The 25,213-nt window shown below is 41.5% G+C and overlaps 1 protein-coding gene across 1 annotated transcript in view; it reads left to right on the top strand.

The window, feature by feature from the left end:
- SPPL3 (signal peptide peptidase like 3) overlaps positions 1 to 22,653 on the top strand; it is a 141,699-nt gene extending 119,046 nt beyond the window's left edge. The window contains exons 4-11 of the mRNA XM_047697220.1: positions 5,664 to 5,783; positions 6,525 to 6,603; positions 7,760 to 7,872; positions 16,094 to 16,200; positions 17,998 to 18,161; positions 18,962 to 19,161; positions 20,092 to 20,201; positions 20,859 to 22,653. Of these exons, the coding sequence (XP_047553176.1) occupies positions 5,664 to 5,783; positions 6,525 to 6,603; positions 7,760 to 7,872; positions 16,094 to 16,200; positions 17,998 to 18,161; positions 18,962 to 19,161; positions 20,092 to 20,201; positions 20,859 to 20,930 (965 nt within the window). The 3' untranslated portion in view covers positions 20,931 to 22,653. The remainder of the gene's footprint in view (positions 1 to 5,663; positions 5,784 to 6,524; positions 6,604 to 7,759; positions 7,873 to 16,093; positions 16,201 to 17,997; positions 18,162 to 18,961; positions 19,162 to 20,091; positions 20,202 to 20,858) is intronic.
- Positions 22,654 to 25,213: the final 2,560 nt, after the last annotated feature.

The following is a 25,213-nucleotide window of genomic DNA, read 5'->3' as shown; positions in this document are numbered from 1 at the left end:
TTAATAAAGTGCTAAGACAGAGATAGTAAATACCACTTCCCTTCCCTAGAACAGGAACATTCTCTCACAGACCCTTACCGTAGCCTCAGAGTACTTCTAACAAGCATCTGCTATCAGTAGAGCAGAGTAAGCCTTAGAGATGAACTCATTTGACATCCATGTACAGAGAGAGCAAAGAGAAAGGCAAGTCAGGGTAAGCCACATGGGTCAATTTAATAAGGGACTCCCGTGCCAGAGAAGGTGAGTTTGATCTGAAATTTGAAACCGTGAACTTGGATTGCTGGAGAAGTCATTCTGGATGGGAAGAGCATATGATTAACAGGCACAGAGAGAATGAGCGTGACTTACAGAACAGCTTCAAGTCACCACCTAACAGGGAGGAAATATTGAGGATCCAGGATAAAGGTAGAATACTGATGGAGAATTTTAGAACTTAAATGGAAAAGAAATCACTCATTTTCTCTAGTTACTGCCCCGCCCACCAAATTATACTTGCCTAGCTTTTACCCAGTTAAATGTGTTCCTTGTACCCAGGAATGTAAAGTGGGTATTGCAAATACAGTAAGTAGAATTATTTGAATATAATGAGTCTATTCTTAAACTTATGACACAGATTCTTGTATGAGGTAAAATACCATATCAGTAACTTATAGGGAAACCAGGTAAAACTCAGTATCAATACCCGATTTTCAGGTTAAATGATTATATAGCGTTTATCTTCTGTCAACATTTAAGCCAAATCACTTTTACAACTGAAACTCCTTTGCAAGTCCTGTGTTATGTAGCATATATGCATATGATGTATTTAAACCAGACTATAAATCCATTGTACATTGAATCACAGAAACCTAAGAGAAATGGACACTGTGTGTCTAAGTACTATTTTGTCCTCAAATAATTGATCGGGTCAGTCCATACAGTAGAAGGAAGTTACCTAGTGACATGAGTTTTCATTTCTCACCGCTGATGTCTAAAGAGTAGTAAATGTTTGTTTAAGTGGTCATTTTCTTAAATCTACCTCCTGTGTTGTGCTAAATGATCTTCACAAATGTATTTCCTCAGTGCCTCATCTGGGGCCATGGATACCAGAAGAGATAGATTAGGAGAGAATGCAGTCCTCTTCCACAAAATCAGGAAAAACACAATGAAAGAAATGGCTGTTGCAGCAGGGAAGGCCAGTATTTGATCATGAGGCATGACACCATTCCAGATTGAAGGGACAGCATGGAACATGGGGTAAATTTATCAAAATCAAAGAAATAATAACAGCCAAAAGGATGAACAGAGAAACACAAGAAATTGTGTGGGTGCTGAAGAGATTGAAGTCCTGAATGATAACCAATGTAAAAGAATACAGGGTTGTTCTCAGGAAAGGAAGGTATGAGTTTAGTGTTCAGATTTTGGCAAGAGTCTTGATTGAAGGAGAAAGTGTAAATAGGTAGAAGTTGTTGTTAAAGGTTGCAATATTAAAAAGAAAAAAAAAAGGTTGCAGTTGCCTAATCCCGAAATAAATAAGAATCAAGGAATTTGTGAAAAAGACAACAAAAATGAGTGACGTACGGTTTCCTAGACAGCATGGATGCTGATAACAGTATTGAGCAAAAGGAAGCCAGACACACAAAACACATGCTCCGTATCAGTGTATGCAATAAGCTCAAAAAATAAGCAAAATCAATACTAGTATTTTAGAATGTGCAGTTGAGCAGAAGACATATAAAATAGAGCAAAGAAGAAAGTGTCATAAAGGCCAACGTAGTAGTTCCTTTTGGGGAAAAGAATGGAGACTTAGGAGGGGCACAGGAAAGACTTCTGGGCTCGGCAGGGTTGTTCCCTGACCTGGGTGCTATTTGCTGATTGATTGAACTCTACATCTTTGTTTTATGTACTTTGTTTTATGCCTGTTGTGTTTTTGTTTTTGTTTTAAGATTTTTACTTATTTATTTGACAGAGACTGTCAGCGAGAGAGGGAACACAAATAGGAGGAGTGGGAGAGGGAGGAGAAGCAGGCTTCCCACTGAGCAGGGATGGCAGGGCTTGATCCCAGGACCCTGGGACCATGACGTAAGCGGAAGGCAGCTGCTTAACGAACGACTCAGCCACCCAGTTTCCCCCATATGCTGTTGTATTCTACAATAAAAAGGGTTAGAAAGAAAGTGGGGAAGGGGGAGTGCCCTCCAGGTCCTGTCTGATTTTCCTGAACCTGGTTCTAAATCCTGTCTCATCCCTATATCTGCCCCAAGAAACCTATATAGAGATTTTTCCTTCTGGCACACCAGCCCTTCATTTAATCTGTATTAAGTGAGTTTTAAAAAGGACAGCTCCCACCCTTGGCCCCATTATCTGACGTTTTGAAGTCCTTTACCAGGCTTCCCATGTAATTTATCTGAACTCTGAAGACTGTACAGCTTTTCAAAGCCCTAATGTTACCTACTGTGTAATAGGTGCTCAGTAAATAGTGAAAAGCATGCTTCTTTCACGGAGGTGCAAAATCAGTAACTTTCTTAGTGATTATCAATAATATGCTGGTGTATATTATTGTTCAGTATCTATTTCATGACCATGTATTTAGCCTATAGCCTTGTTCAGTAAATGCTAAAAATAATTTCTCTACATAATTTTTTCCATCACCCTGCCTACTTTTTCTTCTTTTTTTTTTTTAAACGACTTCCCTCCATCTCTGTGCTCCAGCAGTTTCTTGCCACTGTCCTAAAAGTACTTTATCTCTAGGGCCCGCCTTGAAGAGAAAACCGTGCCTATTTCTTATGTTAATTTTTGCTTTAAAGGTAATGCCAACTGCTTTTGAGTAACTCCTCCTAATTATGACAACTCTGTTTTGCTTTGGTCTGTTTTGTTTTGTTTTGAAGTCACTGAAGTTTGCCCGAAATTTCTGTTAGCTTCATCCTCTTCAGGACCATTATCTCCAGACCTTTAGGAAGTACAGTATTAAAATTGTGTACATTTTTTTAGGTGGCATATTGTCAGCAACAAAAGGAACTCTACTTGCCCTGTGACACTGCCGTTTTGTAAACTCCCTTGGGCATTCTTCTATAAAACTAACGGAAGCAGTGTCTCATACCTCCTGGTTTAAAATCTGTGCTTTTAAAAAACAAAAATCTGTGCATTCTCTCTAATACTCTAGAAAGGCTCTTTGTGTTCAGTTTTGCATTTTTTTTAAAGATTTTATTTTATTTGACAGAGATCACAAGTAGGCAGAGAGGCAGGCAGAGAGAGGGGGGGAAGCAGGCTCCCCACTGAGCAGATAGCCCGATGTGGAGCTTGATCCCAGGATCCTGAGACTAGGACCCAAGCCAAAGGCAGAGGCTTAACCCACTGAGCCACCCAGGCGCCTCCAGTTTTGCATTTTAATTGCAGACTGAACTTCTAAAATTTAGATTTTTTATAAACAAATACTTATCATATGCCTGACTCACTAAAGTCTTTATTCTAGCCAGCCATTTAAGTTTTCTGTTCATGTTTTAAACCAATATAATTAATCTTTAGACTATATGATGTTTTGTTTTACAAAAGAGGGGGGTGTGGATGTATATTTTAAGACTTATAGTTTTTTAAAGATTTGTTTCTCTTAAAAGATTTGTTTCTCTTCATATAACAATTACTTATTTGTGAAACTATTATTTTCTGTTGTGAAAGGCACCTAAAATCTGTAGTTTTTTTTTTTTAAAGATTTTATTTATTTATTTGACAGAGAGAGATCACAAGTAGACGGAGAGGCAGACAGAGAGAGAGAGAGAGAGAGAGAGAGGGAAGCAGGCTTCTTGCTGAGCAGAGAGCCCGATGTGGGACTCGATCCCAGGACCCTAAGATCATGACCTGAGCCGAAGGCAGCGGCTTAACCCACTGAGCCACCCAGGCGCCCCTAAAATCTGTAGTTTTCTCTAGTAGTTCTTTGACATAGTGTAGAGCACTCAGACCAACTAGGTGAAATTCAGTTAGAAATTTCATGGAGTTGTGTCTCATAAATGTCCGTAAGACACTTCACTTTAAGTAAGGTACTACCCCTCCCCCCACCCACTCCCATATACACCCACAGATGATCCAGGCCAAGTGAAGGAGTTTGACTGCAGTTCTGGTCAGCAGCCATCTTAAGAACATCTCTGTCTTGACACATAGATCACTCCTCCTCAATTGAAATGCCCTATTCCTACGTGAATTGACTCCTCCACCTAGCCAGTAAGAAACAATTTTATTTTGTAGAAATATTTAATATTTTATTGAACTAAAATACCTAAATAGCCTTCTTGGGACAGATAAATTTAAATACCAAAGAGCAGTTTTTAAGCATTGGTTGATGATTGCAACCCTTGGTGCATAGTTATGTTCTTCCTGGTCACATTATATCTTATTCATAGCCTTAATTTAATGAAGAGAGACTTCTGATATTTCTTTATAATAGTTTCATATGAATATTTTTTCTTCGATTCCTCTCAAGAACTTTTTATCTCTGCAGGGTTAATTTGGAAGTAGATCACACACAAGATTAATAATTTTTTTAATTCAGTGGTTATCAGATATAGCCATGTTTCTCTTCTCTACCAAATATTTTTTTAATGCTTTTCAACTCTGTATGCAAAATAAAATTTTCTGGGAGTTTTTAGCTGGGCCTATTAACCCCTAGAGATTCAGTTTCATTGGTCTGGGGTTGGGGGCCTGGGCATTGTAATTGTTACAGCTTTGCAGGTGATTCTAATGAGTAACCAAGAACTGAAAACCACTGTGCTAAATCCTGTATCCCAAGTAATTGTTTTCTCCCATTTATCCTTAAAATGTTCCCATAAGGGGCGCCTGGGTGGCTCAGTGGGTTAAGCCGCTGCCTTCGGCTCAGGTCATGATCTCAGGGTCCTGGGATCGAGTCCCGCATCGGGCTCTCTGCTCGGCGGGGAGCCTGCTTCCCTCTCTCTCTGCCTGCCTCTCGGTCTACTTGTGGTCTCTGTCAAATAAATAAAATCTTTAAAAAAAAAGTTCCCATAAAATTTTTCTGATTTTCGGTTTTCAGATGTCTTATTCCCTCCACTCCCCGACTCTACTCAGAGTTGATCCTCAGCAACAATGGGGAAGAATGAATATGAATAAACCCGTAGATGATGAGAAATGATTTTAGTCATTGGATTTAAACCATCTCTTATACCAGACCTGCACATGAGACTAAGAATGTACTCAAATTGACTAATCTGAATTTTTTTTTTCTAAGATTTTATTTATTTGAAAAAGAGCGCAAGCCAGGGGAACCACAGGTGGAGGGAGGGAAAGGGAAAAGCAGGCTCCCTGCCAAGCAAGAAGCCTGATGCAGGGGTTTGATACCAGGACCCTGGGGCCATGACTTGAGCCAGAGGTAGATACTGAGACACCCAGGTGCCCCAATTAATACAAATTTTTACTACCTGTTGATGTTCTTGGTTTTTCGTTTTTGTTCGTTTGAGGGGGTTTTTTGGTGCCCTGTCAATCAGATTGTTAGCACCAGGAGGTAGATAATGAAGGCACCATGAGGAGAGCAAGGAGTTCATGATCTCAGTGGGAAGGAAAGAATCAGAGGACCTAGATAAACTGTATCTTATATACTAACCCCAGGAACTGTTAAAGTGTCTGGAGTACATGGGCACAGTGCCTGTTACTTAAGTCATTAATCTGTCCCTTTTCTCTTTCAGGTATCCAAACTATTGACTCTACCCAGGCCCTGTTCCTTCCAATTGGAGCATCTGTCTCTCTCCTAGTAATGTTCTTCTTCTTTGACTCAGTTCAAGTAGTTTTTACAATATGTACAGCAGGTAAATGAGTTTCTTCTCCATTTTCAAACTTTAACCTAGAAGGAATTTTTTTCACCTCTTTTTAATCATCATTCAAAACTTAAGATTTATACACCATGCCATGCAAGTTTTTCTTTTTAAGTCTGTTTTTTCTCCCCATACTTCTCCTTGAACCACTGGATACACATAACATCAGTTTAGGACTGCCAGTACAGCCTGAACAAAAGACCAGGGGGTTTGAAAACATGCAGGCTTTATGATATCAGAGTAGGACCACTTTGACTGTGGCTCCTTGTCTGGGAGGTTACTAGAAGATCCAGTGTGGCAAAGTGGTCATTGGCAACCCCCACTGATGTTTCTGTAGTAGACAGACACAGTGATAACTAATCAAAGTAATTTGACTGTCAGCCCTCTGATCAGTTTTTAAGCAAAGAGATGATATAAGTGTATAAAACATCAGCAAAATGCTGGACATGTCAGATCATCCCCTGGCCCGCTGTTTCTCTTTTCATATTAAGATAGAAGAGAATGAGAAACCTAGATGTCTCTGCTTCCCCTACTTCAAATCAGGTACTTCTTTCTTCTCAAGACTTTATCTGTATGGTGCTAATGGAAGACATTTTTTATCTCTAGTTAGTTAATTTTATCTACTTATTGAGAAAAGTTTTCTGGGTAGTCAGTGTTTCCATAAGTCATGCCATTTTTCTTACGGTTGTTGAAAATAAACAACAAAACCTAACCATATATATTTTCTTTCTCTAGTTCTTGCAACAATAGCTTTTGCTTTCCTCCTCCTCCCGATGTGCCAGTATTTAACAAGACCCTGTTCACCTCAGAATAAGTAAGGACTTGGGGTTTTCCTCTAAATTATGAATTTGTATATGTTTTTATCTTAGACTTGATAGCATTGTTGGGAGTCTCAATTTCTGGTATTGACCAGAGCACACAAATGCCAGAAGATTGGGAAGGGAGATGTTTGATCTTTAAGACTAGAAGATAGTACTTCCTTTTGTACCTTTCCATAGCAGAGGAAATGTAAACAAATCTTACAAAGTCTGAGTCATTGAAATATGCTTCCTGCTTAGATTACTGAAAGATGAGCAGTTTTATTTTGAAGCAATACTCTCATTCTTTTACTAGGGAGTTAACGGGATGTGAAAGTAGTGGTTGACTCAGACATTTTTTGCCTTTCATCTTTGGTGGCCTAAAATATACACTAGCCACTTAGGTTCAAACCCCATGTGCATACCTTTCTTCACTCCTTAACTCCCAAAGCCATTGCTCCATAGAAACAAAATGCTGTGCTAACAGAAATACTGTATGCACTTAGGAAACCCGTCACTTGGGGCAACTGATTTTCCCAGGAATTAGTGATAGCCAAAGAGAGTTATTGCAGATTTTTTTAAATATGTATTCATCATTCATTGCCCAGTGGATTGAAGGTCAGTACTTTTTCGTTTTCCTCATAAGAACAGAATTTCCCCTATAATGTATTTAATTCTCCAAAGATTGGTGTTGTCACTTAAAATTTCTAAACACCCATGCTGGTAATTTGGGATAAAAAGTACAATCAGATGGGTGCAGAAGTATAATTAATTCCTCTTTTTTTTTTTAGCTTTTCTTTTTTTAAGATTTTATTTATTTATTTGACAGAGAGATCACAAATAGGCAGAGAGGCAGACAGAGAGAGGGGGAAGCAGGCTCCCTGCTGAGCAGAGAGCACAGTGCGGGGCTCGATCCCAGGACCCTGGGATCATGACCCAGCCTAAGGCAGAGGCTTTAACCCACTGAGCCACCCAGGTGCCCCTAATTAATTCCTCTTTGTTTCTGTAGCTTACTCCCAGGAGGTTTGGGTATTTTCGAATTCCAGGTGTCTGGGTATTGCCTGCTGTTCTCATCTGGCCATATGAGCTCTGATCATGAAGGACCAAGGTAGAGTTTGGTTATTGAAATATTATGTATTGCCTATGAGTCCAATAATGGTGTGTGTTTTCCAGGATTTCCTTTGGTTGCTGTGGGCGTTTCACTGCTGCTGAGCTACTATCATTCTCTCTGTCTGTCATGCTCGTCCTTATCTGGGTTCTCACTGGCCATTGGCTTCTTATGGATGGTGAGTAACCTGTGAAAAGTTGAAGTTTTAATGTAGTTTATACAGTTATATTTGTCCTCCCTTCCTCTGCTTACTGTGTTTAGTAATATTTACTCCAATTACTGTGAACATTAGGTGTCCTTAGGCGGTGCTACCCATTGTTGAGTTTTTTTACCCACATTTTTTTTTAAGATTTTATTTATTTATTTGGCAGAGAGAGATCACAAGTAGGCGAGCAGGCAGGTAGAGAGAGGGGGGGAAGCAGGCTCCGTGCTGAGCAGAGAGCCCAATGCAGGGCTCGATCTCAGGACTCTGGGATCATGACCTGAGCCGAAGGCAGAGACTTTAACCCAGTGAGCCACCCAGGTGCCCCTTTTTACCCACATTCTTAAGATATTTTTGAATAACAGCTTTTTGAGGTACAATGTCCAAGTGTATAAATGTACGATTCATTGGTTTTTAGTATATTCAGAGAGTTGTGCAACCATCACTCCAGTCAATATTGGAGCATTTTCATCACCCACCCTCCAAACCATTACCCAGCAGTCACTCCCATTGGCCCACCCAAGCCCCAGGCATCCACTAATCTACTTCTCTCTCTATGGATCTGCCTCTTCTGAACATTGCACATAAATAAAATCATACATTATATGACCTGTTTGTCTTCCTTCTTTCACTTAGCACGATGTTTTCTAGATTCATTCATGCCATAATCTGAACCCGCACTTCATTTCTTTCTCTGGCCAGTACTACTCAGTTGCATAGCTATGCCAGTTTTATTTATCCATTCATCAGTTTTCTCCGCTTTTTTGCTTTTATGAATAATGCTGCTGTGAACATTCATGTTTTCGTTTTTGTGGAGACTCAATTACATAAATGGAGTAATACTGTAATATATATAAATACATATGTGGAATATATGTTATATATGTGTTATATACCATAGACTTTTTATGTAATGATATAAATACATGTCTGTATCATTACATAAAGGTAGCATATCCTTCTTAATAATTCCAGAGTATTCTGTTGTATGTTACTTCACTATTGCTAGACCCTTAGATTGCTCTTAATCATCTCTTATAAACAACCTGAGGTAAACATTGTTCTACTTCTGGATATACATGTCAGATTACTTAAAACAGTTATTTCTGTGGATGAGTTCCTAGATATGAAATTCCTAGATGAGAGGATTTTTGTATTAAAAATTGTTTTCTCTATTACTGTACTGCCTTTCAGAAAAGCGGTAGCACTTTACACTCCTACCTGTAGCGCATGAGACTCCCTCTTTGTTGGTGATGATTAGGATGAACTAAGAATGTCATGAGGAGCTAACATTTGTTGAGTGCTATGCATTGGCCACTTCCCTGGATGTTTACGTGGAGTATCTCATTTAATCCTGAAAAGTCTTTGAAGTGGATACTTCCGTTCCCACTTGACAGAAGAGGAAACAGGTTCAGAGAAGTCCCTTATCCAGTCACAGAACTCTCGTGTACATTTCATACTTCTCATCAGAATATCTTGAAGGGACATTTCCAGAAATCCCCCTTTATTCTTTTTTCTCCCTTAAGATATTTTAAAACTTTTCTCAAAGACCACATAAGCATTTCCACCTCCTTTTTCATTCAGTCCTTAATTTCACAGTTCACGTTCTTGATCTCAAGAAGCTCTAACTGCTTGCCCCGCAAGGTCTGTTCACTTTTTCCTTTCTTCTGGTGTTTCAGAAGAGAAGGAAGTTAAAATACAAAAGACAGTTTTATGTAATTTGTAATACTATCTAAGGAATATTTAAGGGAGGATTTTGAAAATCAGAGATGATGGGTACAGATCACACTTATTCCTATTATCCATTTCAAGCAAACACAAGGCTAATCAAGACTTTGGAAACAGGGCTCTTTGGAGGCTCCTGTCCACCAAGACTGTGTCCTCACAGCTCTGAGAATGGCTCAGCTATTGTAGACTCATTGTCATCTAAGCACAGAGCCACCCAACGTGGTGCTCCCTATCCACGTCAGGAGTAGCAAACATTTGTGTCACAATGTTCTGCTCATGGTCAAATCAGATAGAATTTGACAAAAAGGATTTTAAACTGCATGTGTGTGTAAGTGTGCAATCTAAACCTTGATAAGGAAGTAATTTTAAATCTTGAAGAAAACTAAAAACTTATGCTTTTGTTTCAAGGGGGTTTTTTTCCTCATAATTTACTTGGACTAGTTTAGGGATTTGAAATTTATGTGTGCGAAGTTGACTGGCGAAAACAATATTATGAGGGAACAGGCTATCAAGTGGTTTGGGAGCTCTGTAAAGCTTTAATAAAATGGCACATCATTTTAACTAAAGGTGATAATTATGGAGAAAGGATTTTTCAAATTGTAAACCATACAAATATCTGATATACTTCTTCAGAAAGTATTTTTTAAAATAATAAGAATTACGGTGATGGAGAACAGGTGAGTGGTTGCCAGTGGTTATATAATATTTATAATTTTATAAATATATAATTTGTATATTGTCATAGTTCCTTGTTCCAACAGTTGTCACTATTCCATTGTTCCTTGCTTTTTTGAGTGCCTACCATATACCAACCTGTTGATACTCAAAAGTAGTTCCTTGAGGTTATAGATCAAGTTACCTCTTAGATTTATAGAGAGACCTTTAATGAGTTGGAATGGAAGGCAAAGTCAAAATCACCAGTGTCTGACCATGCAGTAATTGACATTTGCTGATTTCTGACCGGTTTGGTCTCTCGTTTTAGCTTCTTAAGTTGCCTTATAAAAAACATTTCTGTGGTCATTTGCTTTGGAATGTGTATAAACATCCTGAAGTTTGTAGTGTTTAGGATTTTTAAATGGTTACCAGAACTATTCAATTTCCCAAATCAAGTATCAGTGCTTTCAGTATTCCTACGGATTGGTGTTTGATACATCAGTGCTTGTGGAGATTGATAAAGAGTAAGTTCGAGGGAACGAAATTACATGTAAAGTCACACAAGTTGCTTGCCTGGTAGAAGAGCGAATGCCAATTTTTATATACTAGGCATTGAGTATTGAGAAATACCAGGTATGTACATTTGACTTTTCCTAAGATTAACTCTTAATATCTGCAGAATGATTTAACCTAAAAGCATGTAGGTGATTTTGAAAGACTTTAATAGAGCATAATCTCTTTTTAAATCTGTGTTACAGAAAATTAAGGAGTCTTAGTCATGATGATTGGAGTAAGGATAGTAACTATTAGTCCAAATCAGCCTCATAGCTGCTTTTATGATTATATCTTTTAATCTCACCTAAACCAGTGCTTCCTGATGAGGAAACAAGCAGCATAGATATTTCTCCTCTACTATTTCTGAACAAAAATATTTAGAAATGCTGGTTGGTTGGTTGGTTGGTTAGTTAATATCTAAACCAGATTACTTTGGTCTATTTAAAATCACTGGATGACTGTTAGCTATATACTCTTAAGAGAAACTGGTTTATGTTGATGTCCTTAAATGAAAGAGTCCACTCCCATAAATATTACACATAAATGATCTCCCTATACAAATATTGTGTTAAATGAGATGACAAGAGCTTCAGGTGCCACTGTTTTAACTAGAGTAATAGCAGACAGTCATCACCTAACCAGACTGATTAGTTTCAAAGCCGGCACACTCTAAGTCCAGATGGTGCTTAAGCTACATTGAAGTCTCTCAGCTTCCTCTGAGGTTCTTTGTAATCCCACTGACTTCTTGTGACTCTATACTTTCGTGGAACTCTTTATTCATGTGTCCAGACACACGTTAACTATCTATAGGCTTTGCTAAGGGTTTTAAGTTTACCAAGCTGCTGACCCGAAAAGATTAGATCCCTCTCAAAGCAGCAAGCAGTGTGTTTATACTCTCATCTCTACTCTTCCCAAGCATTGCAGAGAACAGAGAAATACATATTTTCTAGTAGTATGTAACTAAAAGAGAAAAGGTTGGCATTGGAAGGTGACATTCTTTTCAAGATCCACTGATTTACACAGCCATCTGAAGTACATACTTAAGAACAGATAAGCAGAATTTTCCTCATTGTACCTCTGCAGGCAGGGCTAGGGACAGGCTTACTAGACTCACTAACAGAAGAAACAGATAAGCAGCTCTCTGTAAGATAGAATGCAGAGTCCATTGCACTACAGGATTTCATCTAGACTGTAGAGTTCATGAGAGCTGCCCATACAAGACAACTTTCTTTTCCCAGTGACCACTGTAGGAAATATATTTCCATCCTCAAATTCACCTGATAGCTAAAATTCTTTGAGGGGTCAGTGAGGTTCCCCAAACCCCACTTAACCCATATGTGTGGATGTTTATATCACCTTTTGTCATTATTGCTGGTCCCCAAAATATACTTGTCTAGGAGTCTCTTCTCCCTACCAGTTCGCACTGGTTAAACTGCCTTTGTAACCAAGAACAGAGTTCTCTCCCTGCCTGGTCCCCTAAAGAGGGGAGCCTTTGAGCTTTTTAAAATTGTTTCTCAGACTCTAGTGTTTGGTGCGTGTGTGAGACTTGTTTTCTGCTGTTAAGAAAAATCTGGAACTGGTTCTTTTCTGACATGGAAATTATCTTTGTAGATGTCTCTGCAGAATCAGAATCATCATAGGGAGTGATAATTTGGTAGTAGAATTTTTAAAAAAATGAATGTTTCTCAATGAAAGCCTGTTACTTAAAGTGAGAGTGAAAACAGAATGACAAATGTGGTTGTTTTAGGGCAAGGCATGAAGTATATTTTCAGGCTTATATACTAAAAAGCATTAATAGTAAGAGACTTAAGCATGTTCTTGAACTAAACCTAGAGTATTTTATCTACTCTCACCTTCATCTGGCAAATTAACCTTTTAAATTTGGGAAGCCTTGAAAGAATTTGACCAATGGGTGGTGTGGTGCATTAGCTAAAAGTTGATGAATCTTGTGCACACACATTTACTGTTCAAAGATTGTTACACCAGGTCCACAATATATGTCCACTAACCAGTTCAGGGACTAGAAGTCTTGAACAGATGTCTAGTCCAGCCACCTCACTTAATATGCTTGTTACTAATCTATGATTAGAAAATGTACAATGCCAAAAATCTAGTAATTGGTTTTAAAATGCTAGACTCCGGTGTTTAGTCCACATAAGGCTAAGATAAAGACTCTACAGGTTCTACAGAACAGAGTACTGCCTAAGATCTTATTACAGGTTACATGTTTCTTTTCGAGAACACTTTGGCTCAGTTCAGTGTCGTTGTCTTTGTCCCTGGCCCTACTGGTCATGGAAGGCAAATTGACACAAAGATGATATCAATAATACATTGAAAGTAATTCTAGATAGCTGGCTAAGAATAATCATTTACTTAACACTTTTGGTTATTTTACATTTAACCAAAAGTTAAGATTGGTCTTGAGTTTCTCAAAAAGTCAAGTCTTCAGTTTCTCAACCAGCATGGAATGAGGGAAAGCTACCGCCCCTTTTCATTTTGGCTTGGAAAAGTCCTAAGGAGGAGGTGAGACTTTGAAGGGTTATTTAAATGAAAGCATGAAGAAAAAGAGAGGCAAACTAGGCGAACACCTGTGTTTCGGGGATGTGACAGATTGTGGCAATATTTGTTTGGGGGTAGGAGTGATACTGAAAGAGTCAGGAGGGATGCATTTTGCCTCTTCAAATGTGGAGCTCACAGCACAGTGGGGATGGTTGGTCGGAATGACTGGAAGAGGGTATCGCTCAGCTTAGCTGGAGATGAAACAGTAGCTGAGGAATGGGAGCAAAGGAAGGCAGACCCTGAAAGCTCACTGTCCTGTGAGTTGTGCCCAAGGCCATGGGACTTATAATTAGACTGGACCCATCACAGAGTAGGGAACCTATTACCATATGCAGGAAACACACAGTGATTGTTTCCAGTGGCAGTGAAGAATTAAGTGGGAGAGAAGCCAGAGTGGGAAAGGATGCATGTCAAACTAGGGAGGTGTAGGGAAGCATGAACAGGTGTACTGTAGCCACAAAGGGTGGCACCCAGAATGGCTGCAGCGTGAGTGTACATGATGAGAGACTGAAAAACTGAAAACAGAACCAGAGTTTCTAGTTTGGAAGATGAGAAACTGAATGGCATTGTCTGGAATCATGGAAAATCCTGTCACTGAGCAGTTCTATCTTGTCCGTGGGTGGTTTCCTCTCGGGTGGGGTAGGATTAGTGTAAGAGGAGTAGCGAAGCAACAAGTGGATGATTAGACCATATGGCCAGAAAGGCTCCTACCAATTTAGGATTAAGTAACTGTATGGCAAGTTGAAAAGTTCTAGAACAGACCAGTCACCTGCGTGTGTCACAGAGGCATATACATTTAACTTGGGAACCTGCCATTTTGCTTGTCTGTCCCTTTCGTTACCAAAATACCTCTTTTTCAGGTGTCATCAGTCCACTGACCTCCACTGGCCACATGCCTGTCCCTTGTATGTCCATCTCAGGCCTTCATTTCTCCCTTTCTTCCCTTGATGTGCTTCTCACTCCACATAAGCACTTGTCTAAGTTTCTGAACAGATCACTTCTTGTTCCCCTACCACCATCACCCTGCATCTGCCCCCAGGGCTTCCCACCCTCTACTGACCACTGTTGTTCCTCAAGTCAGCTGAGCTTATCCCTGCCCGTGTCCTGAGTATTGATTCATAGCACAGCCCACTCTTTCTTTCCAAAGATTATAATGGAAAATATCATTATTTAAAAACAGGTATGAGTTGATTATATCAGGGGCCTTCATTGTTTTTATGAATTTATAAAAAATTAAAGGAGACCCTAGTAAAATCCTAGGTTATTGTAAAATCAGAAATTATGTTTGACCACATCTCTCCAAAACATACACACAGTGCACACCATGGAGATTAGTGAATACTTGATAACAATAATGACACAGGGGAAATTGAGATAGTTTGCTCTTCTTTCCAGTTTTAGTGCTGTCTTCCAGGGATGGGAGTGGTTCTCGTTTGTTTGTGCAACACCATTCCCATGGTAGGAACTCACCAAATATTAGTTGAATTGTTGTGTCTAGGGTCCACCAAACTGCCGTATTTGCCCACTTCATTACATGTATTGACAATTTACCACCAGTTCTATTAATATGGCCTTGCTTTTCTTACCTTCCTTAGAATTAATTTGAAATTTAAAGTAGACAGCAGAATTTTTCATTCATTCAGCAAATATTTGTTGAATGACTACTCTGTTAAGTGCTGGGGCTTCACAGAAAGAATAAGCCGTGGTTTCTGTCTACCAGGAGCACTGAGTTTAGGGAATAAATTCACTTGTATATAAATTAATCACACTTACAGAATGGATGAACGTGTTGAGAGAGTTCTGTAGCATCACAAGAGGTGTTTACTTAATCTGATTAGATCAGGAAAGACTTCCCTGAAGAGGGCATTTTGTAAACAAGAAGGAACATAGTTCAGAGGTGTGATCATATTTAGGTGACTAGAGAATAGAGCCAGGGCACTGCACGCTGAGGGCAGGGGACTTGGGCAGTGGAGAGTGTCCTCCCTTACATCCCTGTCAGTGCCCATCCAAGTTTTCTGACCTTTGTTCCACTGTGAGAACCCACAGGAAGTACAGAAGCAGCTGAAGTGGTCTGATCAGACCTGTGTTTCAGAATAATGGAGGAGAGCTGAAGGCAGGGAGAGACCATTCATCAGTGTGACCTGTTATAGTCTCCCGGGATGCGGCAGGGAACCATGCCCTCAAGGACCTGGCATTTTAGTTGAGAGAGAATTTAAACACACATATATATAGTGTATGTCAGATTTTGAGAGGTGTGAGAAAAAAAATAAGGCCAGGATAGAAGAATGAATTGCTGAGTAAATAAAAGGGGATGTGGTCTCAGGTGTGGGCAGACCACATAAAGTCAAGAGCAAGGAGCAAGGATCCTCAGGGATGGGGAAGGCCAGAAGCAGAGCCAAGAAGTCTTAAACTGGGCCTGGCCAAGAGCTTTATCATTCAGAACAGAATCTCCTGGGTCTTACACAGTTAGCACTATCCAAGAACATGAAAAAAAGGATGTTCCCAAAGACCAAGCAGGTCAAAATTGGCTCAAGTGGGCACTTTGCACAAGTAGAGTGTAAATGTCTTAAACTGGAGCTTAAACTGAGCTGCTTGGTTTTTGAGGGGACTTATAAACTGTTAGGTGTATAAGCAGAATAGCTTGTGGAAAGAGGATGAGCCCATACTCCACATTGACCAATGTCTGTGGTCTCCTCTGCAGCCCTGGCCATGGGTCTCTGTGTAGCCATGATCGCCTTTGTCCGCCTGCCCAGCCTCAAGGTGTCCTGCCTGCTTCTCTCAGGGCTTCTAATCTACGATGTCTTTTGGGTAAGTGTCTGTTTCCCCGAAGCCACCGCTCTCTCTTGTGTTTAATTGGAGTGTTGATTCCTGAAAGTTCTTAACTTTAAGTATCCAAATGCTGGCTGGCTGGAGTACCTCCTGCCTAAGATCACTCCCTCCAGTCCTAAACTGTACATACTAAAGGTGAGCAGGCATCTGTCCCCACCTGTTTGTTGAGATGTGTTAAACAGATAGTGCATCTGTGTCTCTTGGGGTGGGGGAGAGACCAGGCAGACAAGATTCTCTGCCATGGGAGCAAATATTTTTTTCTTCTCCGAGCATGCAGTCAAAGAAGCCTGATGTTAGCCCAGAAATAGACCTTCAACTCTATGGTCAACTAATCTTCAACAAAGCAGGAAAGAATGTCCAAAGGAAAAAAGTTTCTTCAACAAATGGTGTTGGGAAAGTTGGACAGCCACATGCAGAAAAAATGAAAATGGATCATTTCCTTACACCACACACAAAAATAGACTCAAAATGGATGAAGGACCTCAGTGTGAGAAAGGAATCCATCAAAATCCTTGAGGAAGAACACAGGCAGCAACCTCTTCGACCTCAGCCCGCAGCAACTTCTTCCTAGAAACATCGCCAAAGGCAAGGGATACAAGGGCAAAAATGAACTATTGGGACTTCATCAAGATCAAAAGCTTTTGCACAGCAAAGGAAACAGTCAACAAAACCAAAAGACAACTGACAGAATGGGAGAAGATATTTGCAAACAACGTATCAGATAAAGGGCTAGTATCCATAATCTAGAAAGAACTTGTCAAACTCAACACCCAAAGAACAATGATCCAATCAAGAAATGGGTAGAGGACATGAACAGACATTTCTGCAAAGACGACACCCAGATGGCCAATAGACCCATGAAAAAGTGTTCCACATCACTTGGCATCAGGGAAATACCAATCAAAACCACAATGAGATACCACCTCACACCAGTCAGAATGGCTAAAATTAACAAGTCAGGAAATGACAGATGTGGAGAGGATGAGGAGAAAGGAGAACCCTTCTACACTGTTGGTGGGAATGCAAGCTGGTGCAGCCACTCTGGAAAACAGCATGGAGGTTCCTCAAAATGTTGAAAATAGAGCTACCCTACGACCCAGCAATTGCACTACTGGATATTTACCCTAATGATACAAATGTAGTGATCCAAAGGGGCACATGCACCCAGATGTTTATAGCAGCAATGTCCACAATAGCCAAACTATGGAAAGAACCTAGATGTCCATCTACAGACGAATGGATAAAGAAGATGTGGTATATATACACAATGGAATACTACACAGCCATCAAAAGAAATGAACTCTGGCCATTTGCAACGACGTGGATGGAACTAGAGGGTATTATGCTGAGCGAAATAAGTCAATTGGAGAAAGACAATTATATGATCTCCCTGATAGAAGAATTTGAGTGGCAACGTTGGGGGTTGGGGGTAGGGAAGGAAAAAATGAAACAAGATGGCATCGGGAGGGAGACAAACCATAAGAGACTCTTAATCTCACAAAACAAACAGGGTTGTTGGGGGCGGGGGGAAGAGGTGGTAGGGTTATGGACATTGGGGAGGGTATGTGCTATGGTGAGTGCTGTGAAGTGTGTAAACCTGGCAATTTACAGACCTGTACCCCTGGGGCTAATAATATATGTTAATTAAAAAACAAAAAACTCTTGACATTGCAGTATTCTGAGACTTTGCTCTTAAGAACAAGGAGGGTTGATGCTGAAATCAGGGTGCTCCCAGCTTCCTCTGTTAAACACGTCTCTCCATTTGGCTTTCGGCAGGTGTTTTTTTCTGCCTACATCTTCAATAGCAATGTCATGGTGAAGGTGGCCACGCAACCGGCTGACAATCCCCTTGACGTTCTATCCCGGAAGCTCCACCTGGGGCCCAATGTTGGGCGTGATGTTCCTCGCCTGTCTCTGCCTGGAAAACTGGTCTTCCCAAGGTAGGACTGGCATGTCAGGCCTCACGTTGTGATAGTGAACACTGTCTTCCTATTCCTCTGTGTTCCTTGATTAGCCTTTGTCATCAACATTCTTATCCTAGACTGGAAAAGAGTTGTGTGTCATCTTCTCTGTTTTACTACTGATTTGAGTATTTATCATTAAATGATACAGGTGCTGCTTTATCAGCAGATTTATCATTAAATGATAAATTTAATGAAAAGATTTATCATTAAATGATACAGGTGCTGCTTTTTATTATTGATTAATGTTACGAAACAGCTGTATGTTACTGTTGTTAGCATATTTTAGAGTTGGCTGGAGGAAGTCAATAGGAGACTCTGAATCTTTTTTATTTCTAAAGCATTTGTAAAAATATGTCCTAATGCTAAAAATTATACAGTTGCTGAGGATACAGTCTTAGGAAAAATTATGTTGGGACTCCATGTCTGGGAGTAGTCAGGTGCTTGTTTAAAGTCACAGCAGCGAATGTGTGACAAAATATGGAATTGCTTGACATTTCTGGAAGACGCATTACTTAAACAGATGACTTCAGCACTACTCTTAGAGGTACTCTTCCTGAAGCAGTGAGGGGCCTGGTTGAAGACGTCTGTTGCCAGTAATCTTGTGGCTTGTGATCTCTAAAAACTCTTAAAAACTAGTGTTGTTCCACCTCTAGAGATTTCCAGCTCCCATTCAGGTAAGTCCAACTTCTTAAAAAGCTGACAGATGACTCTGCACAGGAGGAGGAGAAATGGGATTGTTGAGGGTGGCATCCCTGACCTATGACACTGCATTCCAGCTCCACTGGCAGTCACTTCTCTATGTTGGGCATTGGGGACATCGTGATGCCTGGACTCCTGTTGTGCTTTGTCCTTCGTTACGACAACTACAAAAAACAAGCCAACAGCGACTCCTGCGGTGCCTCTGGACCTGCCAATATCTCTGGACGCATGCAGAAGGTCTCCTACTTTCACTGCACTCTCATTGGATACTTTGTAGGTAAGGGAGCTGGAGAGCCTGCATGGGATCCCCTCACTGTCCTCCAAGCCCTGGAGTTAAATCAGGTCTTCTAGCTGCAGACACTAGGTGGAAGGAGAGCAGTAGACAGCCACAGAGAAAGAAAAACGTGACCCATGACATGACAGATGCTGTCTCTACTGGCCAGCCCAGTTCCCTATCCACCAATCTGAAGAACATTGTGGAAAGACTGATCAGGCCTCAGAGTTAGAAATATCTACCACTCAATGATCGTGGATCAGTCTGTGTGCTTAATTAAATCTTCAGCTTGAGGTTAATCAAGGTCATGTTTATTTCCCACCTCATGAAACAGGTACTTCCCTTTATTTGTTCTAACATGTCTGTCACTTCTAACCTTAGACTCTCCCTGGGCCAGTTCTTCTCTAGCTGGCTCACTTACACACAGACAGGGAAGACCCACATAATGGGGCTGTAGGAATGAATGGTGGGAACCTGTTTGCTGCTCCAGTGGCTGGCTACAGCAGGGTGGATCATTTCAGCGCTGAGGCTCAGAGACGTGAAACGCCATGACCCAGGTGACAACGCTTGCAGAAGGAACAGAGTCAGAACTTGAACCCACCTCTTTGCCTCTGAGTTTGGCATCACCTACCACACGAGACTGGAGGACCAGGCACATTCAGAGCAGAAGTAAGGGCTTGGACCAGGAAGCTAAGCACTGAGGGGCACCTGGGCTGCTCACGGGTCCTTGGAATTGTAGGACTTTTCAAAGCTATGCTGCTCCACCCTGGGCAGAGATCACAAGCAGGGCCTCTCCCTGGGCTTCTGTCTAGACAGCACACGTCACAGGAGAGCTGTCCGATCAAGACCCTGGCAGGTATCAGCCAGGTAGCAGGCTTTCCTCTCTGAGGGTTGACCCCTCAGTGTTGTGTATGAATGTTTCTCCCTTCATAGGTCTGCTCACCGCAACCGTGGCGTCCCGCATTCACCGAGCGGCCCAGCCCGCCCTTCTCTATTTGGTGCCATTCACCTTATTGCCGCTCCTCACAATGGCCTATTTAAAGGTGAGAGAAGCAGTTAGAAACCTGTGAAGGCAGTAACTTGGCATTGACTCAGCACTTGGGTATGTATTCTCCTTGCCAGAGGTGGGTCTGCTTAAGCCCCACAGCTCTTGACCTTGATGGTGGGTTGGTGGGTCTTTGTTCACCTGGTATGAGCAACCTCTTCCAGCCTGTTGGAGACACTGGCACAAAATGCTAGTGAATTAGACTACTATGCTGCTCTGTCATGAGCGAACTTATTGAAGTCCCTAGAGCCCAGCTGCAGAGACTTCCCTTAAAAGCAGCATCAGATTGTTACCTAATAGCTTTTTACTACTTTGCATTAAAATTTTGAGATATTTAAGAAATGTATGATTACAGCTAGACTTGGAACATTACCTGATATATAAGATTTGTATTATCCTCATTTTACAGAGGAGGAAACAGAGGTAAACTAGCTTGGCTTCAGCATCTCTCTCTTAAATGATAGAACTTATACCCTAAGAGCTCTTCTAGAGAGTTCTTCAAAGAATGGTAGGTTACTTTTCATTGAATAAAATTTGCATGTTCTTTGATTCTTCACAGAAGCCGGCTGATCTGAGATCAAGAATCAGAAAGGACTTATAGATGTGTGTGGCTCATGTTTAAATCTATAACTTAGTAAAGTTCCTTCTTCCCTAGGGTGACCTTCGGCGGATGTGGTCTGAGCCATTCCACTCCAAGTCCGGCAGTTCCCGATTCCTGGAAGTATGATGGATCCCAGACAGTGACCAGAATGGCCATCTGAGTCCTTTTCTGTCAACGCGTGGTTTTGTTTCCTCTTAGAGCTGGCCTGGTACTTGGAGATGTACCTGTATAAGGAACTGACATGTGACTGGATTTTGCGTTTGCAGGGAGCTTGTTTGCAGGAACGAGGTGCTGGAGCCCTGCTTCGTTTTTTCTCTTCCTGCCGATGTAGAGGCGGAGCCCTTCCAGAAGTGACAGGCCCTCCCCAGCGCTCCTTCCTCCCCCGTTTTTATGAATTGCACCAGACTGTTACCTGTGGGGGATGGAGTATGACTGCTTAAAACTGACCACGGCAAGGAGTCGTTCTATACCTTTTGAACACTAAAAAGGATGAAAAATATTAGCAAACCGAAGTTTCTTCAGTGAACCCTCAAGAACTTTGGGACCAGTTTCCTATGGGGGACTCCATTTCAGAGAACTGAGACAGAAGCTCTTCTGTCGTTATATTCTTTCCTTTTTCTGGATTTATTAAATATTTTCTGTGGTGTGAAGTGACTTATTAAAAATCCACAGACATTGAGTGACTTCTTAAAACATACACATAAGAATTTGTTGTAATGAGTTCATGTCCACCCAGATGTTGTGTCGGCAGTGAACGAGGGCACGGTTTTTATACATACACACACGCACACATCGATATATATGAATAAACAGAATTAAAACCTGCTAAGATCATGCTGTGTAGCAGACAGGGACTTGCTGTAATTTTTAGCATGTAGAGCAGTTTACTCCGGCTTCCTTGTATATGGATACGCTGCTGTCTCTCCCCTCCACAACTGAACATGCAGTTAAAAAACCAGTATAGTATTTGTACTGATATACTCATGGACTTTCGGGGGCTCTTGTTTGGTTTTGATCAGTGTAGCCAATTAGGGATGAAAAGTTCAAACTTTTTGGCCCTTTTTTTGTTTTGTTTTTACAGGCTTCTCCCTTGCAGGGTTTTTAGTAGTTTCTTCTTGAACCAATGCATGTAATATAGCAGCAGGTGTCTTTGTGCTTTCTGATCATAGTAATGTACTACTTGTAAATACATTTTTCTATTTTCTATTGTTTTTGTATTTTCTTTTTTTTTTGGCATTTTGTTTCATTGGTGTGCTGTATTTTCCATGCCCTCACTCCTTGAAGAAAAAAAGGAAAACAACATGATCCTGTCCTTGCTGTTGTGATTATGGTCTTGGTTTACCTGTGGTGACAACTGGGTATTGGGGACAAATGTCAGTTGCCCCTCTGAGCTGGGCCCTACATTGCAGGCATGGCAGAAGGAGCAAGCTGCTCTGTCCCCTTAGAATCTGACCGTGTGCTGTGTGGTCTCTGCTGGAGAGCCGGTATTCCGGTAGTAACTGCGATCATGTCAGCTCGCTTTTGTCGTGGCGGCCCCCGCCTGATAAGAAATGGCCCACTTGAGAGGCAGAAGCCTGGCTACCTGACAGCAGAAGTGGGAGGAGGGCCCACGTGTCCCCCTCTCCCCCTTCAGCAGGTAACCTGCCACTGCTCTGACCTGTGCAATGAACTGGTGTGCTGTGCCTCCCCACGGACAGAGCTCATAGGCAGTGCGTGTCACGTGCTCATGGGGACGTAAAGCGATCAAGACGATGTGTTCTCCTGTTGTCTTCAAATCCTGCTGAGGGCTGTTTCGTTTGTTTTGTTGGTTTTGTTCTGTTTTTGTTTTTTAATAAATGACTCCTTTCTAGCCTTTGTCACCTCATCTTCACTTTTGGTTGCTGGTACCACACAGAGCCTCCCGTCACCTCCCACCCACTGTGCCTGTTCCAGAAGACTGACGGTAAGACCTTGTCTCCAGACAAGGTCACCTACAGCTCTGGTTCATTTCAGTCCTAGAGATGTCAAAGAACTGAAGCTTCCGTTGTCCGCAGAACTCGAAACAGCCTCTGGAGTTGGTGAAGACCAGAGGTACACTGGTGTGCTTGCTGCTTATCAGCTGTCCTTCCTTAGCCCTCCCTGATGCTACTGACTAATTAAACAGGGCAGGAGTCGGGGGACTCTACCAAAATGACTCCGATTAAGGGTAAGTGCCAGTAATGGTTAGAAGTATTATCCTGGCAGCTGGTCATTTTGATTTTTCTATCTTTTCGTAAAAAAACTAAATTTCGTAAAAAAACGGAATATAATTTTTTGGTCATCCTTCTGTGCGGGTTTAGGGGGGAAAATACCCACTTGGGTCTCCTGGATGTAATTTGGATCCCAGCTGCTAGTTCTCAAAGCCCTTAAAACTTTGGCAGAGGAACCACAAATAACTCCTTTTGTTTTAAATTAACCACAGAAGACACATTAGAACTTCCCTGGTTCTGGAAGTAGTGCTATTGTGGAGGTGTGGGAGGTGCTGCAGTAACAGCACACGATTTTGGTCTTCCCTTACAGTCTTCTCCCCTGCCCTGCCTGATACAGATCTATGTCCCCAGCTTTTTTTCTTTTTTCCTCTTCTGGTTTCTCAGATGGTCTGAGTTCTGTGGTCTTCTAAGAAGTCTTTGCATTAGGCAAGGCATGTTGACAAAGTTCTAGCACAGACCACCTTTCTTCCTCACTGGTCTGAGTTTCTTCCTCCTCTAAAGAGACCGCATGCTGGAACTCTTCACTTACATAGTAACTTTATTCTAATCTGAGCTAACGAAGATAGAACAGCAAAGTTTATGCAAAACCTAGTATGTTCCATTACTGTTACTACAGCTTCTGCTTTTCTGAATAAGATAGCTGCACAACTCGCTGTGTAGGGGACAGTTCAAACCAGCACTGGAGGGTGTGGGGGTAGGCTACTATCTGAATTACCTTTGTAGCATGCCAGCACAAACCTTGGTTAACCAACAGGTAAGTTATGGTACCCATAAGAAAAAAGACTAGTTCTCTGTGGGGGTGGAGGGAAGGGAGTTCTGTTTTGTCAATAAAATGTCAAAAATAGAATCTGCTGTGTCTGCATAGCAGCTCTCATTACTGCTAACCAGATCCAGTGTTGTACGTAGACATTTGTGTTTGGTAAAGGCCAACATTTACATCAGAGCCTTGGAATGTAGCCGTTTTGTATATACATGAAGCATACTCATCAAGAATGTCAACTGCAATTTTCCTTCTCCGTAGAAGCAGGGCAGACAGTACAGGCTCAGAAGGAAAGCAACCTGTCCTACTTCTGATCTCCAGTGCATACTGGCCTGGACAGACTCCTCCCTCCACTCAGTCACATTGCCTTGGCAATTTCCAACAATGAAATCTCTTCAAGAAAAATGGCTCTTACACAGGTGGCAGCCTTGCCCTGGAGTCTGTACGAAGTCCTGCAGATCTGCCTGGAGAGCTCAGCCCTCTTCCCTCTTTTGGGAGGGATAAGCCAGGTAAGAGGTTTTTAATCCAGAAATTATTTCTATTCCTGTGCAATTTATAGACTGCTGTTTGCAGGACTGAACAAACACTTTTTCAGGTTCGGACTCTTAACTCCTTACGTGTATGGAGCCTCTCCCAGAACAGTTTGTTGCTGACTCCTCCTCGTGGCTGTCAGCCATAATTTGTTTCCTCCTCATTTCCCTTGGAATTCAAAACCCTTTCCTGCCCACTGGTGGCCATTTCAGAGTTGTTTCAACTTAAGCTGTGTCAGGCACTGGGTGCTCCAGGGAACAAAACCAAAGAGCTGATCCCTCGTGCCCCATGGCAGGGGTGCCTTACCATGCTGGGCACGTGGGGAACGTGGTCCCTGTAGATGAGGTCACTCAGCAACGTAGCATTGAGTTCGAGAGATAGAGTGTCAACCTGAAACCATTAGGAAGCAATAATTAAGCACAACTATTTGGGATACATAGATTTGGGTAGCAATCCAAATAGTGTCCCACTAGGGAGCAAAAACCAGAGTTAGTTTTTGGTTTTTGTTTTGTTTTTTAACAGAAAGGGGATTGATACTATTTACAAAGCATTCTGATTGGTAGTGGCAGAAGACTAATCTTGGCTGAACATAATTGGTCGCTAAGGCTATCCCCGAAAGCAAAAATCAGTTCCTGTACGAAGTTGCAGATCTGTGCAGAGTCCTTGGGAGGATCTGTGATTTAGCCCAGTCCAGAAGTTCATGGTTCCATCTGGTGAGGATGTGCATAAGGCCCACCTCCTTAACAGCCTCCTGGCTCCTTTTAAAACTCCTTGACAGAAGTGATGTTATTTCACCTTTGACAAGTAGAATCTAGAGCTTTTGGTCCATGACTTGGACTTTCCTGTAAATAGCAAAGGCATAGCTGGGAATGCAGGACTGGATCCTGCAA

The sequence above is a fragment of the Lutra lutra genome, chromosome 12 (assembly GCF_902655055.1).
Source record: "Lutra lutra chromosome 12, mLutLut1.2, whole genome shotgun sequence".
Lineage (NCBI taxonomy): Eukaryota > Metazoa > Chordata > Mammalia > Carnivora > Mustelidae > Lutra > Lutra lutra.
Note: the sequence above shows the minus strand (reverse complement) of the source record. Positions and strands in the feature narration are given on the sequence as shown.